This window comes from Bombus fervidus, chromosome 7 (genome assembly GCF_041682495.2).
Source record: "Bombus fervidus isolate BK054 chromosome 7, iyBomFerv1, whole genome shotgun sequence".
NCBI classification, from domain to species: Eukaryota; Metazoa; Arthropoda; class Insecta; order Hymenoptera; family Apidae; genus Bombus; species Bombus fervidus.
The window spans coordinates 10,788,033-10,806,280 of record NC_091523.1 but is presented as its reverse complement, the minus strand read 5'-3'; the positions used below and the strand labels follow the sequence as shown (position 1 = coordinate 10,806,280).

Below are 18,248 nucleotides of genomic sequence, written 5' to 3'. Positions count from 1 at the left end.
CGGTGGCCGACACTTTTCCGGATCGACTCGCGTTTACGCGTGGATTTTTCCATGAAATAAAGGGATGGAAGAAAATAGGAAAGATTGGAAAGGGAAAGAAGAATCTGAGGATGGATGGATAGACAAAGCAAGACAGGATGAAAGGAAGAGAAGAAAGAAACGGAGGAAATCTCTTTACCTTTGCGAAATATTTAAGTATTTCTGTGAATGCGCTTGCATGGATCGAACAAAATAGAAATTTCGGGAGAAGAAAGAAGGATCTGAAGATGGCTGGATAGACGAAGGAAGAAAGGATGAAAGGGAGGATAGAAAGGAAGGAAACCCTTTCACCTTTGCAAAGTATTTCTGTGAACAGGCTTGCCGAAAAGTACCTTCTATTACTGGTCGTCGCTCTACACCTGGGTTCCAGCTTCTCCAACCACAGAAGATCTACGCAAATCCTGGCGAATCGAATTGATATCCTGGTGGAACTATCGGCCAAGAATGAACCACGGGCCAATTTCCTCGGGACGGTTTGCGATTTTTCACTTTGCACGCCGGCCTGCGTAATCCCGTTTTCCCGTTCGTTCTAACGATAGTCCTGGGGCCACCCAAGGGGAAAACGTCAACGTATATCCAGACAGAAGGGAAATACCGACGGGCGTCTGGTCAGGTTCACAGAAGGGTGACATAAAGGCAGCGGGATCGTGACTCTGTGCGTATTTATCAATCGGAAATATCGTCGTACAGAGGGGCGTTATCGTTCCTCCTACACAGTTTGTCGCGTTTGCTCGAAACGCATTTATTCTGCCTTGGACAGATGTATCCCGGACAAATGAAATCGCCTATGAAGGGGAACGTTTAAAAATGTATTCTTCTATCGGTTTGATGACAGTCGAAATAAATAGCTAGAGATTTAATTCTATCACAATTGATATTATGCACGTGCAACATTGCATATTTTAGTTTAACGCGTTATTGATTCATATATGAATAATAGATATATTTATTTTCTTATAAAATGCTTCATTTTTACAGCTCATTTTCGTAAATGTTTTAAAACTATGAATTTTTATGATGCATTATTCTTCCACTATACCGATGACATAAAGTCACATGAAAGTGTCTGTACACCCTACAAAAATGACATTTCTTTAAATCAACGATCAATATGCAATTTAAAAAGTAATCTTGATACTATAGTTATAATAGAATGTTAGAGCATTTCATTGGGAAATCATTAAGATTTATTTCGCTATCGCTTCGTACGTTAAATTAAATGGAAGTTGGATCATATATATTTTAGTTAAATAAAAATAATCTTTCTTTTTTATAAGGTTTACAAGAAGAGAACTTTTACGAATTATATAATATACGCGACAATAAAAGATTAAGTCGTAAAATATGCTGTTATTTTATTGTTATCTAACACTTCTAACTGCTGGGTTGCGAAACTATCGAACGATACTCGATACGACCGATATATGGCGGAGTTATAAAGTCAAACAACAAACAAATGACCTTTTGCGATTGTGAAACACGGTATTCATGAAGCGCGATATTCGAGACGTCGTGCAGAGAATTCTCTTTTGGCGATATTCGAAACCGACAGTCAACCATTCTATGAGCTCGATGTTATAGAAACTTGTCAATATCGAATCCCAATTCTAGCGTTAAAAGGTAGGGAGGGTGTTAGAAGGGGATGTCAGAGTTCTCAATCTACTCCGCAACTAGAGAGGTACTTGCGGCTAATGCTACGAAATCTTTTTAAACTTTCCGTTCTGTGTGGATGGCTCGTGTTAACCGGCCGTTCTATCGGAAACAACTGTTTGTATTTCCGATAGCAACCGTCGCACGCGGTATCGCGTGGATGATATCTTAGAAGACAGTTTATCCTTTAAAGTTTATCCCAACAAAAAACGATGCTCCTTCAGTTTTTCTTTTCTACAAGACGAAATCAATTCGAAACGCAGAACCGATGTTCCTCGCGAAATTTCTCCTATCCTCCCCTATCGTATTCCTCCCCTATCGTATTCCTCCCCTATCGTATTCCTCCTTCTAAATCTGCTTTTTAAACCTGGAAGCGCTTTAAATCCTTCACATGCACCTTTAAATTCGCGTTTCCTCCTGAATACGTAATCTGTATCGCGCACATTTTAAATAAATATATCGCGAAACTTGTGATATAGTTATTCTCAGAAAATACATCGAGAAACGAATTTTGAATTTCGTGATATATTAGGCCCTCGTTCTTTGAATTAAGACTTATCTTGTATTTCGATTTAAAATTAAAAAGAATATTAGAAAAAAATTACTATAACTGAGAAATAATCTGTTCAAATAAGGGCTAGAAATATTCTCAAAATATTATGCAAATATTTAATAAAAACGTTAAGGAATATAAATAATCATCGGTTAAATAATAACACGAAAAAGACGTATCTTTACATGAGCAACGCGAAATGTGTCAACAAGTGTGTCGCAATTATGCAGCTTACATATAACGCTCGTTATATCTACATATTTATATCGCTTCATTACATATCGGCACTTGAATAAATGTTTTGCAAACATTAAAGAAAACAAGTGAATTGGAGGATGTAGCGGGAAATGTGTAAACAATATCGAGAAAGTACGTCATGGGGAATCATGGGACGTAATATAGACTCAGATGGTACGGTAACAGTTTCAATAAGGCTCGATCGAACAGCCCGGGAGCACGTTACTTTATCCGATCAGCTATTTGCTTGAGGAAAAGTCCATCGCGTACTCGAAAGGGAGGAAAACTAACGTTTAAGGGATACGATACACAGACAAAAATACTACCGACACGGACCGGAGGTACGGAATTGATACATATAACATCCAATATTGAATGAAGCGCTTCTTGGCAAATAAACTTGTTCCGGTGTATTTACGCGGATAATGTTTGGTTGCTTCGTTAACCCCTTAAAGCTGCGAAGGAGAAATCATAACTCCATTGATGCTTTAATTCAATTTTACGGTTAACCCCGTGATACCAATCACAGCTACGTGCAAAAGTTTCCGACCAGATAGATTTTTCGCTTTATATAACAGTGTTTATTTGTTAAACTGTTTCTTCCATTATTCGTCATATTTTTATAACCGATAGGGTAAGGTGGAGTTATTTGAATCAGCTAAGTTTCAGCACCTTAAAATTCAGTCTTGAATATTGCATAGAATAATTCGTAAACCTATTGGGTAGACCTAAGATGAGAAAATATCGTATGTTTTTGTTCCTTTTAAAAAAAGTATTAAGAAGAAGAAAATCATCGGATAACTCTATAGTAGGACTGTAAATGATAACGTGATATAATATATTTGTATTGTAATTTGAATTATAAACAAAATTGCGATTATAGAGATAAGAAATAAGAAGATTAACAACTTTAACGAACTACATGCAAGGTAATCCTTACTCTATTAGTTAAAGTTGTTTGAGATATTGCTTCTGAAATATAAAATGAAAAATCTGTCTGATCAGAAACTTCTGTATGTCACTGTATCTTGACAAGATCGATTAAAAATTGATAAATATAAACATCAGATCGAAAGGAAAAAGAGAGGAAGAAGCAGCAGGTTAATGGTTAGACGGCGAGCTTTAACGATAAAGCGTAGTGAGAGATATTTACGTGGAGCCATATGGTTGAGCAAGGCAAAACAGTTCTTAAAATGACACTCATAAATTTTGGTAAACGGCCTCGGTGGAATTTATATTCCGCGTATAGCAAAGGACGAACCGCGGCGTCCCTCTGTGTGCAGTTACGTCGGTATGCAACCTAACCTATATAACTTCCGGTATCAAGCGTCCGCGGATCCTCGTTACCGAGGGCAAAAGACACATTTCGCCTGTAGTTCCGTTAACGTGGTTGATTCTAATTGAGAAAAATTGTTTGTAACGCCACCCCGTTCAAAGGAGACACACGCCTTGAGGATTTATTATAACAGTTCTTGTTTGCGAAATTTACCGTGCCTTTTGCCAATTAAAATCGCTACAGTTTGGATTAATCTTGACCTGAAGTGATCTTCAGTCTTTGGTAATCTTTCATTTCTTCAACTTTACCTTCGTTTAATGTTTGAGGATTATAAAATGTTTGAGAGATCGTTTCATTAAAACTTTGAGCCATTTGTAAGGGGAACGTTCATGTTGATAGTAATATCTCGAGTTTACAAATAATTTTCCCTTTGTCTCGAGGATTACATTCCCTTGCTTAAATATTGACGGTATGAAACAATGTATACCTTCCGCGTTAAAGAAATATTCCTGTGTGTACATATGCTCTAGTCTAAAGTAACGAAACGCGAAAGTTCCTCGAGAATTTATTTGTTCATTTAGAAACAAACAGGGTTCGACTGATAGCGCATTATGGTTTATGAATAAACAACTATACGCAAATAAATGTAATAGTTTTATATTATTGTTATTATGAACTTGTTCTACGAGAGCTCATTACGGAGACAGTAGATTAAAACTCTATATTCTGTAAACTGTTCTTGATATTTCTTTACAGTTTTACAGTAGTAATTGTGTTATGTATACTTTGTAAAAATTATTCTGTTGAATAAAAATATTTTAAAAAAGGAAAAAACGTTACAGTTCATGAATATTCACGAGTATTCATTTACTGGTCTCATACGAAACTAAACAATTGTCTTAGATTGTCAAGGAAAACGATTGGCCAATAAGAATTTCGTACATGTGTAAAATTGTAATTCGATATACGTATCATTAATTTTCTTAAAATATCTACAAGAATTATATAAATATAGTAAACTAGCAATAGTGTAGTCATAGTTTTGTGATCTATATTTTTGAAAATTTTTAGAAGAATTGAAACAGGCATAGAAATAACAGGCTAATGAAATTGTTATTATAACATTCGATATATAGATTCGTACGATCTATGATTTGAATAATTTTTATAAATTTTGATAATTTCCTAATAATTCTTCGAGCATACTTAATTCTTCATTGATGTCCTATTACTCAAATGGGAATGTACACTCAAGTAACACGTTTCACAATCTAAATGTTTCTAAGCCGCGAAAAAGCAACGAAAGAAAAAGACAAAACGATAAATATCAGAAGTAAGTAGTTTTAAACGATCCGTTCGAATCCATCCCATTAACCAGCTCGATGTTCCGATCACGCGAACAAAAGCGGGTGTTCGAGAAGCTGACAGGGCCGAAGGGCCAGCCAATAAGTCCAAGAGGGATTCGATCACGCCCCGTTCACGTTTCCATGTCCGCTCGATAAGACTGCGCAAACGAGCCCGCATCGTTTTTCGAACTCGATGACTCGGCCCTGTCGGCTGGCGATTATTTTTCCCGTTCCCGAACGGGAGATCGAGTTCGAGTTCGTTAAGCCGCAACAATAGGATTTATTTTCGCTCCTCTTGAAGATGGTCGTTTCGCGTTCGCCTTCATGACGCGTGTCACCAAAGAAATATCAGCTATTGGTCCCTCTTCTGGTTATCGAGTGACGTGAATTATTAACGAGGGAATGAATATTCGAAGCGATCGCCTCGATGCAAGACTGCGTTTAATCTGTCCGCGAAATTAACGCGCACTTTTTCGGACCTTCCGAATCGACCTAATTGTTCGTCGATCGGATAAAAAAAGAAGGGCGTCAAAGGCTTTGGATATAAACTTGGTCGTTTATCTCCGACTGATTGATTAATTATTATCGGTGCATTAGCCTGTTGAAATTATTGGAGGTGAGGGTAGAATACCTGATATCATTTTGTAAAAGCAAGCCTATGTTCCTTTTTACCTAACTGGAGTATATAATACAGGAGTTCACTGATTTTCCCCGGTATCTGCGATGTTTTGTTTATGTAACAGGAGTTTACGTTCGAATAGTTGGAGTTAATAGGCAGAAGTTCATTTAACAGACAGTTCATTTAATTATACAGTAACTCAACTTTTGTTGTAATAGATGGAGTACTACTCCACTACTATTGTAGCTATAGTAGCCTCTTTGAAATCAATCGATAGTTCTGACGATACATAAGGAATGCAAGTGAAACGTTCAATAATAAACACTTTCTTCATTTTAATGAATTTTAGTGTTTTATATTTTATGAACCTTTTGTTAAATCATACGATTTAATCCTCTTGAGTCTTCGTCTATTGTCTTCCAAGTAGGGCAGTATTTTTATCAGTTCATTGAATGTAACTTAGGAAAATTCATTGATGTAACCTATTATGATTTTCTGTATTGTCAAATGGCGAGGATAAATGTTACATTACAATTTTCATTTCTTAATGAATCTTTTATAGATCAGCTTGAGAGAGAACGCAACAACCATAAACGTACAAATCCAGGTTGCCTTTCAATCAGATTATCTTCACACGCCTGAAACTCGTATTAGTCCATAATAGTATTGTAATCAGTAATCCATCGTGTGCAGTTCGTTCTTTTTATCAAATTAAACCTATTCCATAGTGTAGATCAATCAGGGACAATTCGAAATTACTCGATAAAATTTAAACGAAGCGACGTGCACGAATTAAAATCTGCGCGAGAATAGATAGAGAGAAACGGGGAAACGTTTATCGTAGCTGCATTTACAATGGGCGATTAATTGCTGGAAGTTAACTGTGACCAGCTTCTCGTCCCGCTGCAAAACGTTAGAACGCACGAACGACCGAGGTCAGGGGAGGATGACGACTCCATCGTGCAAGGGTTGCGCGCCCTCCGTTCTCATTTATGATCTTATGCGACGTGCGCGCACTGTTATATCTCCGTGGCTCGCATGGCGGTGCATATTAAATGCCTGACTCTTATCCGACGCTGGTTACAGCAACGGGCGTGATCGGTGTTTCAGACCATGACTCCTTCGAAAGCTTGTTCTCTTTGTAAACCACGATAAAATACCCCAACCAGCGAGTTAAAGGGGAGACTTTCAACCTTCCAACTCTCGCGCGAATTATTTTTCCAACAATCCAAATGGCGATTTTCCAAATTCGTATTGAAAGAAGCGCTAAATAATAATAAAGAAAGAAAAATATTCAACGCGATGTTAATATATAATTCTACTTTGTATGAAATATATTAATAATAATTAGACGGCGGATGTTTATGCAAATTCATATTTTCATTACAGGCATTGAAGAAAGAGCGAGACTAGGATAAAAGCATTTTAGCCCCTAAATGTATATTTTGTATATTGATGTTCATTTCTGTACATGTTTGCATATTTACAATTCTCGCAAACGCGTAAATATTTACGGTTTAATAATAATGAACGATCTTGTAGTATCTGTACCAAACTCTCCTAAATTTCTTTAAATACAGGAAATACAGGAAAACCAATAGTCGTGATGCTTTGAAACTTGTTCTATCTTTATCCCTTAACTCAACACTTAAGAAAGTTAAAGTAAACTGCAACACGCTTCGTTTGATTGTTAAAACTTCAAATGTTATTACGAGAAATACAGCTGCGTAAGCTATATAAGAAAAACATCAGTAACCATAAAACTGTTTAAATTGCTGAGACTTGGAAATTTGTTTTCAGATGTGCCCGATCCGCCGGACCGTCCTCTTATATCGAACTTCACGTCGAGGTCCGTGCGTTTGTCCTGGGTGGCTAGCCGTAATTCTCATAACAACCCTATCCTGTACTACGTCATCGAAACTCAGTAAGTCGTTTAAATATTGATACTACACTTTCCGCCCGATAACAGCGGCCTGCTCCGTACCACCCAACTCTCAAAGGAAATTAATCTGGTCGAAACCGATGGACTTGAAATGTTAAGAACTTCCAACGTCCAAACTCCCAACTTTCAGCGCTTCTCTCTCATTGCCAGTTAATATTTTGTCGTCTTCCAGTTAATTTCCTCTCTCCATCTTTCTTATTTTCGTTTGTTTTTGTTTTACAATGATATTTTCGTTCGTTTGGTTTGAGAAAACGACACAAGAGGGACAAGGGACGCGGCCTAAAATTGCCGTCTGCATTCGAGTACGTCTCAGAGTCTGATTATCTTTCAGATACAAGCTACGAGTTCGAGGCTTTAGCCCAGTAGCTCGGGAAACGGAAACGGATAAAATAAAAGGAGTTACTAGGGATAAGAACTGCGGTGTCGATAAGCACCCTTTGTTCTCCCTCGCTTCTCCCGGTCCTGTTATCTTCTCCCGTCCTTCCCGCATCCCTGTGTGCCTCTTTTTCTTTTACTTCGCTTCTTCCTGTTTCTTTTCCCTCTATAGTTCGCTCTTCGACCACTCTACCTTCCCCTTCTGTCTCATTCTCTGTTCACGTACGAAAGGAAGGCCCCCACGCTCGCACTTATCCCCAGTTCCCTCTGGTTCCACCGATTTTCCACGGAGAAATTCGCTATCGACATTTCCGAGTGGCACGTATATCGAATGACCACTCGCGAGGTTTGCGCACGGGAATGCAGGAAAATGTGCAGAAGGAAATTGGACCGAACGAAGGGAGCTGCGAGAAAAGTTAGGAAAAGGAAGAAAGGGAAAGGCGAGGAAAAGTCTTTCGCCATACTTTCTGTTTACCCTTCTCTCTAGCCATTTTCTCATCCCGGTCGCGACTAACTGGTTCGGTTTTGCCGATAGCTTTCGTCGTGCCAACTTGCGAGAAGAGAACTCGGTCGTTACCATAACTTTCGTCGAAGCCCGCGCGTAAATCTACACCACTCCGCGGCGCGTTGTAAATAACGCCGGTTTAATTCAATTTGCCGCACGCGCCTTTGTCCTGTTCTTTGGTGTGATCTCTATAGTGTCGCAAACACTACGATCGGCGCGAATCTTTTCAACGCAAGTAATTTTATCCTGTAGTTTCTTTTATTTAATAAATCCTATCAGAAAATTTTGTTTAATATTGGAATTTCCAGAATTGTTAAAATAAACAATACGTAAATTTTCGTAAAATTGATTTTTTGTAAAATATATGGATATGAAAGGTTGTCGCCTTGTATTATATTGTTAGAGGGAAAAACGATGGGAACAGAGAGAATGTTATTGCGAAAGTTTATTCTATTGGTTGTCTAACTGCGCTGTTACCATACATAGTTTGATTAGCGACAAATTATAAACTATAGACTTCGGTTGTACAGCTGTTCAATTTTTATCGTCGGCGATGCGTTTTTTCACGTATCTTCCATTTTAATTTCTTTCGTTTATAATTTAGTTGTTCCAAGTTTTACGCTGTAGTCGTCGACGCTTCTTTTAACTTCTTTGCAACGAGTCTAAGTAATAATAAAAAAAGAAATAAATAAAGCAGGCTATATTAAACATGTGCACCTTTTATGAATCGTCTGCGGTGACGAATGAACCGTGAGTGCCGATCATGAAGAATAACGGTGACGCGTTTGTATTATTAATCTCTCATTCCGGTGGCTCTTCGTTCGTACTTTTTTTTTATTGTGGACCGCGTCGCCAAATGAAGGTGGCGAATGTATGTGCAAAAAATGGACGAAAGGTAGATGAAGAAAAGAGAAAGAAGCAGTAGTTGGAACAGAGTGACGAGGGCGTAGCAGCAGGGGGTTGGGCAAGGAAGAAAATTAGTTTGAGCCTTTGAAAAAGGAAGACAATGGAAGCTGGATCTACTGCGCGAAAAGTAGCGCTTCGATTTTCATCTCTGACGCCCTTTTGTTTTTTTTCTTTTTCTTTTTCTTTCTTTTACAGTTTTGCGACTCAATGTAATAGCCACCAGTCCGTCGTGGTAACGCTACGTAAATAGTTTTAAATTACATAGCTCGTAAATCAGTGCTCTAATAGGATTCCCTGTTAAATCCGCCTTCTTTGCGGTTTTAAATATCTTTCAATTTCCCGAAGACCGCCTCAGCAATAACTTGATTAAAAGTACTTGTGAACTTGTTGGCAATAAAGGAATAAAACTATACATTATATGCAAATATATTATTAGTAAATACTATAAATCGTGATATTATTGATCGAAAAGTTTCGTTCACCTTATTCTTTGGAAAAGAACGAAGCTACTTGTTCTAATTAAAATTTTTACCGATTAATTGTAAAAATTTAGTATTCATCGTTACTTATGATTATCTTTCATTTGTATTTTTCAGTAATGCAACTTTTTCGTTGTTGTTTTTCTCATTTTTCTTATTTAAAATATCCTTCCAGCGCGTTTAAAATGATTTACAGTATTGAAAATGTTTTCCCTGCAAAAACTTTTATAAGCTCTAATCTAACCAAACTTTATAAATTGTAGTCGAATCGAGTTACCAGCTTATTTGAAACAAACTGTGACAATTGCCTTCATTAAACATTTTTATCTCGTAGAAAATTCAACGTTTAAGAACAATTTTTGAAAGATATGAAAACCAAAGTACATATTACTATATCCAAGAAATAAAACATTCTTTTATTCAAGTTGCAAACCTGTATCTCAGTGATTCTGTTCTGTGGTTAAAGAATTTTAAGAAGATTCCACCTAAGAAGTAACTGGTCGGTAAAGAATAACGACCGCTTTCTTGGTCCCAAGGGACGACGGATTTTTAATTCGAAACTTACGGAGCCGTTTATCGCTGGAGAAAGTTTCGACGTTGCGGCGTGGCTCGCCGTTGGAGAGAATCGTCGTCGGGACATAGCATTGTGAGGAATTCTTCGTCAAAACGGCGCTTGATTTCCTCAAAGATTAATAATCCACGGACGAAATGACTGCAGACCGTCTGTGGCTCCGATGGAAACTCCGCGTGGTTGCGCGAGAAGGGGTGAGAGGGAGAGTCAAAGGGATAAGAGGCAGGAAGAGAAGGAAAAAGAGAGTGAGAGGGGGATGAGAACGGAAGGCGAAGAAGGAAGTTTGTTCGAACTTTATTATAAAACTAATATTTTCCAAGTTCTATGAGGTATTACGATAGTTTTCTGAAAGGGCCTGCCAGCTAGAGCGGCAAGGCGAAGTGGTTCGCGGGCGAAACTTCAATATTCGGCGACCATAACGACACCCGGCTGATATATTATTTCCTATAACTTCTCTTCACTCTCACGGCTTTGTCTGGCCCCGTTGAACGAGGATAAGAGGATCGGAAAAGAAACTTGATTAAGAATTCCGTCCCCTCTGAACCTCCGTTTTATCTTCCTCTTACCTGACCCTCTCGTTCCCTTATGTTCACAAGATACCGTTCTTTCTCTTTCTACGATGCGACTGCCATTCCCGTTCAGCGAAATGAATGGTCGTACGTGCGATGTCCGCCGAAGTCCGCCTCCGCTGGTCCCATTCCAGCTTAATAATTAAATCTCAATTGGTCTCTGCGTTGCTCATAATGGTTCATCGGATGACACGTTATTGGACACAATATTCCCATGACAGTATTAAACTTTATTAAAATACATTCTGAATATTTGTGTCATTTTACGTTTTTACGAATTTAAACAGAGAAACGTGATCTGGGAAAAATTTGTTTCAAATTCGAAGTGTTATTAGAGAGAAACTAGAGTGCTGATGTTTGTAGAAATTTATATTTTTACAGATGGATCCTATGCAAAGCTGAGAAAGATAGCTCTTGATGGAATGAATATCCGGTCGATTGTTTGCTAGAATCGATAAAATTATTTAACTAGATACGTGTATTAGTTGAAAATTTTACATATACACATATATAATACTATCTATGTACATATAGCATTGTGTGGGGAAACGAGAAAGGGGAATACCCCTTTTTCTCCTATAAGAAATATAAATTTAATGGGGCTTTAAAATAAACACTGCCGACTTTTAATATTAAAACACTTAATAGTTAGTACAAATTGAATGCTTTTCACTGACTTTATTTTGTAATTGTAACGAAAAACAAAACAAAATAAAGTAACACTTGATAGATTTTTTTTTAGAAATGTAACGAGAAAGTGTTCTGATAATTATGACCAACGATGTATATCTCGGACGATTACTTCCGAAAACGGGTGCCTTAACCTGCAACGTAAATGTGGACGTTGAGATTTTTTGTTCGACTTGGCGAAAGTGGACCGCTTTAAACGCAGGAAATCCTAATCCAGCTAACAGCACAGCTCTTCGATTTACATTTCGATTCTACATTTTTGTTAATTTCGTTACGCTCTACTCAAACAAAAGACCTCGTTTTTCTCATATTTCATTCTCGTTAGTCTCGGAAGACTTTCTGCTGGTTTTGTACAATATTGAAACCAATGGTATGGAAAATCGGGAAATATGTCATGGGTGATGACGATCACATGATCAGAGGATCACGTCGTTACGGATATGTGAATGGCCCAAACATTGATTGTGAAAAGAAAAAAAAAGACGGAAGGGAATTGGGATTTTTCACGTAAAAAGAACAAAATGTCCTTAAATTTTCACCGAGACTTTTATTTCTGTGAGGTTTAATGAACTGTCGACGGGAAAGTAATCCTCTGCTATATTCACGTCCGTCGAACTGGGCGGACTATCAATCTTCGTGCTACTACGGGGGACCAATCGATTTCCTCGAATAATTCATTCGCAGCCGCTCGTGTAATCTGCGTAATATCGTTACACTCGTTTAAGCTTTCTTGACATTAACTATAATTGAATCGTTACTCGGACTACAACCAAGAAGTTAAACTTCTAAACGACATAGAACTTCAAGATGTATCTTATGCAGAATAACCATGTTTCTATATATTTTTGAACAGTAGTGTAGACTGTTTCTTATTCGAATGCCTATGGATTTTCAAAGTTTATCAGCTTTACCGATTTAAAGGGAGAATGAATGGTAAAAAATGTACAGGATTAGGCAAAGTTATTTCTTTGTACGTTACATATCACTTCCTTCTTTTTGTTCTCCTTTTTGTTATCGTTTTTACTCCAGCTAGTATTTACGATCGCGGCTCCATCACGCGATAGCTCTAAACGCCGAAATAAATTACTCTAGCGTCTATTACTTCTTTTTCACCATATTCTGCGTGCAATTCACATTTTTCTTAACTAAAAAGTACCGTTCTTTCATTTGTCTGTCACGTAACATCATTTGCTTGACATCAGTTCGACTTCCCAATTTTCAAAATTTATATTCTCACCTGCAGTTTCGAATTAATTTTGTTCCTTCCTAACTACCTTTCATAGCGTTTCCAATTTATCTGCCTACAAAGAGAACTTCGTGTTGCGTAATTTTTCGAACAAAGTCATAAAACAGATCAAGTTTCCGATCAGGGGAAAGCTTTGTTCGATCGAAACCAGCGATTGTGATTAAGTTTTGCCCAAGTCGGAGCTTACTGCGCGATATACGATCAGAAGGTAGTACGTGTGGGTGCCCTTTGTTCGATTGAAGGACTCGGGTTTGTTTTCACTAGCTACACAGAGCATTTAAGCTCGATCCACTTGTCACCGGGATAAGGTCGTGTTATCAGGCTTCTTTGTCCGATGTCCGTGAATAGACGCTCCCACCTCGATAAACACCAACTCTACCAAGTTATAAGCATGAGTCAACAAATACGCTCGTTCAGCTATCGATTACTTTCTTCATAATCGAGCAATTAGTACACGGTAAACCTGGTACGATACAAAAAAAAGCAAATATCGAAATACATTATTCAAACGAAGACGGAATTCGTTAAAACGGAGCTGGGACAGTTTTTGAGTGGATCGAAAATAAATATTGCATAAATTCGTTAGCCGCGGTGCCAAATCAAACGCGTAGAATGAAGAATAATTTGCAAGACAAATTAAGTCAAATGTGAATGACGTAATAACTGTCACCATCTTCCCACCCATTTCTTTTCCTTTTAGCGCTTAAATAATGATTTTTCTAAATATAAGGTGAAGCGTCTTGTAATTGTCAATCTATGTGTGACGCAAACATTCGTAGGAAGTTGATTTGAAAAATCATTTCGTTTTCTGGTTAGTTTTACATGGGGAAAAAACTATACGTACGTAGAACGTAAGAATTGAATATTACGAACATGTAATTGTTTATGTTGCTCTTTTTACCTGCCTCGAAGCAAACTTTTTCAAAGTGAATATTTATCGAAAATACGAGAATGAATTCAAAGTGAATTTGTTTCTCTTGACAAACCTTTCAAACACTTAGCTGAAAAATTATTTGCGTAATATAACAGAAAATCTAATAGAATTTTGTTAAGATTATAAGAAGCCTGAAATGATGAAAAATTAAGCGTAGAAATAAACGATTCAGCTTGTCCACAAAGTGTTGAGAATCAAATTCGCGGACTCTACTTTTTCTAACATCGCAATATAATGCAAGGTACCTGACACGTTTGCACAAATTTTAAACATCGTAAGTCTCGCGTCTACGGCCTTCATTTTCTCAGCTCCTTCTCATTTCTTTCAAACCGCCTTCAAGGTGATCCTGCAGCTGACGCCAGGGTAAAGAACTCGGCCCCATGAAAAATTCCTTAGACTTAATGGATATAATTTCATCGTCGGGTACGACCAACATAACTGCATTCTTCACCCCGCTCCCCTTTGAATAACAAATTAATGTCATTTACGTGATACGCTGAATCGCGACGCGGAGAAGACGACTTTGGCCTTCCCCAACCCCTAACCTCGTCACAAACCACCTCGTTGATCGTTCATTAAGTGGCCGGTTTGTCGTCGATCAACTGTATCGAAAGCATCTCGTTAATTTCATTTCGACGAGACGAAAGGATATTGTACGACGAACCATTGACCCGTTTCACTGTGATCGTATATTACTTGTACGCGTGGTCTGATGAAACAATGTGTCGGGGAACAATGGGGACACAGATGACGCTTATGAAAGTAACATAGAGAATGTTCGCCGGGCTCCTTTTCAATCGGATCGCTATCGTCGAGTGCTCTCCCCTGATCGTTGGAAATATTTCGTATCCGTGCTCGCCGATATTGGATTGTTTAAATGTCGCGAAATCGTTTTCGAACGGAACACGTATATTCGGTACTTTTGTTGTTCGAAAGGAACTTTTTATCGTTATTGACCTGCTACTGCCAAGTTGACGGTTTGAGGAAAATCAGTGGTGAAAAGGATGAGCGGTATATAAAAGATGCTTATTACGTGTGTTAAGAATTTGTACTTATATTGCCGGTTTGATGTTTGTATCACGTAGGGTCTCGTTTGATGTTTGTATCGCGTAGGGTCTCGTTTGATGTTTGTATCACGTAGGGTCTCGTTTCATGTTTTTCGTCACATGATATTATGAATGTGTATGAATCTACTTGAGGTATGATTGTTTCGTCCCATAGTGAAAATTCTCCTGGTCTAATTTTATAATTGTGAGAGGAGGTGCACTATTTATGATGATTTGAAATAAATTTAATTAAAATAAAAAGATAAAACATTGTCTATATCAAATCTAGGTGTGTACAGTGGATGACGTGATAATTTTCAATTATAGTGAAACGTTGCCTTCGCTGTGTGCTTCATATATTAATTATTTCGTAATTAATGTTGTGATTATTCTGTAATAACATAATTATATTTGGCAATTAGTATCTGATTTTAGGGATTTTAGGGAAAATATAAAACGAGAGCTAATACCTATTTATAGAACAACCAATATATACTCAAATCACTCGCACAAATCAAAGTCACAAAAATTTGCAATAAGTATTATAATTAAGCACATACACATGCCTTGTATTTAAATAAATTTCATGTCTAAAAATAATTGTCATTGTGTGTATCTGCCATTATATTATGTATGAATGTCATCACACTTGATTAATAGCTGAGCAGTTGCAATGCTAGCGAATAATCAACTAAAATGACAGCGATCTAAAGGAACAGAAGAAACATCGCTATTATCGAAAATATGAGAGGTTTTCGCGAAGAGGATTGGCTCTCGATACGTCTTTCTAGTCGAGGGAGGTTGGCACGGACACGGATTAAGGTGACTGAGAAGAAAACGAAGGAAAGAAGAAAAGGAAACAGGCAAACGTCCTGATCCTTGTCGGAAATCCCTGAGAGATTTGCCGCTTCCATCAACGAGCCCCTTGCTTGCGCGATACCTGGCCGAGGTCAGTCGGCTTAATTCCAGAAATTGTACTATTGCCATGTTTATGGAGAGGGGAAATACAGAGTAGAAGGAACGTTGGTTAATCGGCCATCGTGAAGATTAGACAGAAAACTTAATTATAAAGATCCTGATTGGCTCGATTCTCGGGAGGCCCACTGCCACCGAAAAGACAGACCTATTCCACTTGGCTATCCTTACTACGGATAACTACTATGAATCATTCCACTTTGTCTGTTTATTTTCACACGAATATACTTGTGTCTTTCGACGATCGTGTTGTGCTTCTTGCAAAGATCGTTGCTTCTCAAAGCAATCGGAGAACGATAAACTATAATTTCTAATCGGACGCCGATAATTGTTCCCTGATACGAAAGAATAAATACTAATAAACTTTGAACAGAGAAACATACGACACTGTGGAAACAATACAATCCAACGTATTTTCATTTCTGAACGTATTGAGTCGATCAGGAAGTTTGTAGCTATATTAAAAGAAAAAAAAAAAAAAAAAATAAGCTTTAAAGAGTATTTTCATAGAGCTAGGTAATATTTTATTGAATAACGTATGATCATAAGAATGTACTTCCAGTTTTCCCCTAAAGCTACCAGTTGTTTCGTTCAAGTATCTAATGATTGCAAGCTTTCGATTTCTCATCATTAAAAATATTGGGTAGAAACATACTGTGTTAGGTATACTTATTGAATAGAATTTAACTTACCGCTTAATGTAATCTTATCGAAAAGAAAATCTTTTGATGGATAAATTACGGTTTCTTCGCGAGCCAAAAACAGTCTCAGACTTAGCATTTAAATATTTGAGAGAAATTAATGGCAAATAAATCGTTCGTGAAAATTAGAGGACACGGATCGACTCATAAATTTATTGACACAAGATCTACATTCCGGATACCTCGGCCTCTGCCGAGCTGTTAGGTAAACGAGAACTTTTAATTATGCACGGTGCTCCGGCAATGCGTCCAGACGCCTTTCGAGATGATTTAAAAGAACGAACCGCCGCGTGAAGATGAATGAGGAAAGAAGGCGACGAGGGAGCGACGAGAGTCGCATAGGACAAGCAATTTCACGGTCGACGGAAATAAGAGAAAAAAGGAACGGGGGAGGAGTGGCCAGGGACGCGGAATATATTCGCGGATGTGGGAAAAGGTAACGGCTGGTCCTACCGAGGGCGAGCGCAGAAGGGTGGCTCGTGAGTGAAAGCGTGATAGCGCGCGCGCGCGCGCCTCCGTGCATACTTCAAAAAAACGCGAGACGATCGGGGCTGGTCTGACGTCGGAAGATTTATTAAGGCGGGTAAAATTTATTCGGTGCGATTAAATGTCTACTTTGGCGAATGGAGTGCGCAGGCCACTTTCTCTCTGTTCAAAGGGTAGCAGGCCAATCCTGGTGCCTTCGGCGGGCGCGAAATCAATTTTGCGCGCGATGAAAATACAGTCTTACGAGCTGGTTGAAAAATTCGCCAGGAGGGTATAAATTTGGCCGATTTAATAAATTCTTCTAGCCGGCGGCCGTCTCTGAATCGAGAGCCACATGAAATATGATGCAGTCTCACCACGAATTATTTGGCCACTTCTGTTCGGTCAAAGTAAAAAAAGAAAAATAGAAAAAGGTAAGAAGAAAGAAGGAGCAAGGTTTTTTCGTAGAAGAAAAAAAAAGGATCAATGGTCGTAATCGGCAACGCTGATGTCGGAATAAATCTTGTCGCGCTCGATCGATTTCCTGCTCGAGCGTACGCGAGGTCGAATGACCGGGTTACACGCCAAATAATAGTTAACGCGTACACACACACGTTACACGACTACGATTCGATTGACGTTATCAACGTTTAACAGAAACTCTGTGTATATATGTATCAACGCGAAACTGAATCAAAATAGCGGCGTGTGTAACTTCATTCGCCGAGTTGGTTGTTTCCGTTTCGACCACCTGAAACGAAGCTGGTGTTTATTACGATTAAACCAGGAGGTAGTTTTGCGGCGAAAGTTGGTTCTCCCGGCATCGATCTTTCGACTTTATTACCGACAACCAGCATTAAACACGTTGCGAAAATCGATAAGCGTACGATAAGCGAAGCATGAGCTCGTTTGCATATCTGTACCCGGGCCAGGTAATGCGGCCGCTCCGTGGCGAACCTTTATGGATAGATTAATCCACGGCTTAACGACACTTTCCCAGATTTCGACGGTTTAAAATCCGCTCACTCGTTTTCTTACTTCGCCTCATCCTTCTTCTCTCCTTCTTCATCCTTTACCTCCCACGTCGTCTAGGATGGAGAAGGCTTTCTAAAGCGTCGTATCGT

General features: G+C 38.4%; 1 protein-coding gene across 6 annotated transcripts in view; it reads left to right on the top strand.

Annotated features, from left to right (window-relative positions):
- The window catches only part of LOC139989363 (putative receptor-type tyrosine-protein phosphatase mosPTP-1), a 419,667-nt gene that overhangs the window by 325,083 nt on the left and 76,336 nt on the right, over positions 1-18,248 (top strand). For all 6 annotated transcript variants that reach the window (XM_072007638.1, XM_072007639.1, XM_072007637.1 and 3 more), the window contains one exon: positions 7,521-7,644. In XM_072007638.1, the coding sequence (XP_071863739.1) occupies positions 7,521-7,644 (124 nt within the window). The remainder of the gene's footprint in view (positions 1-7,520; positions 7,645-18,248) is intronic.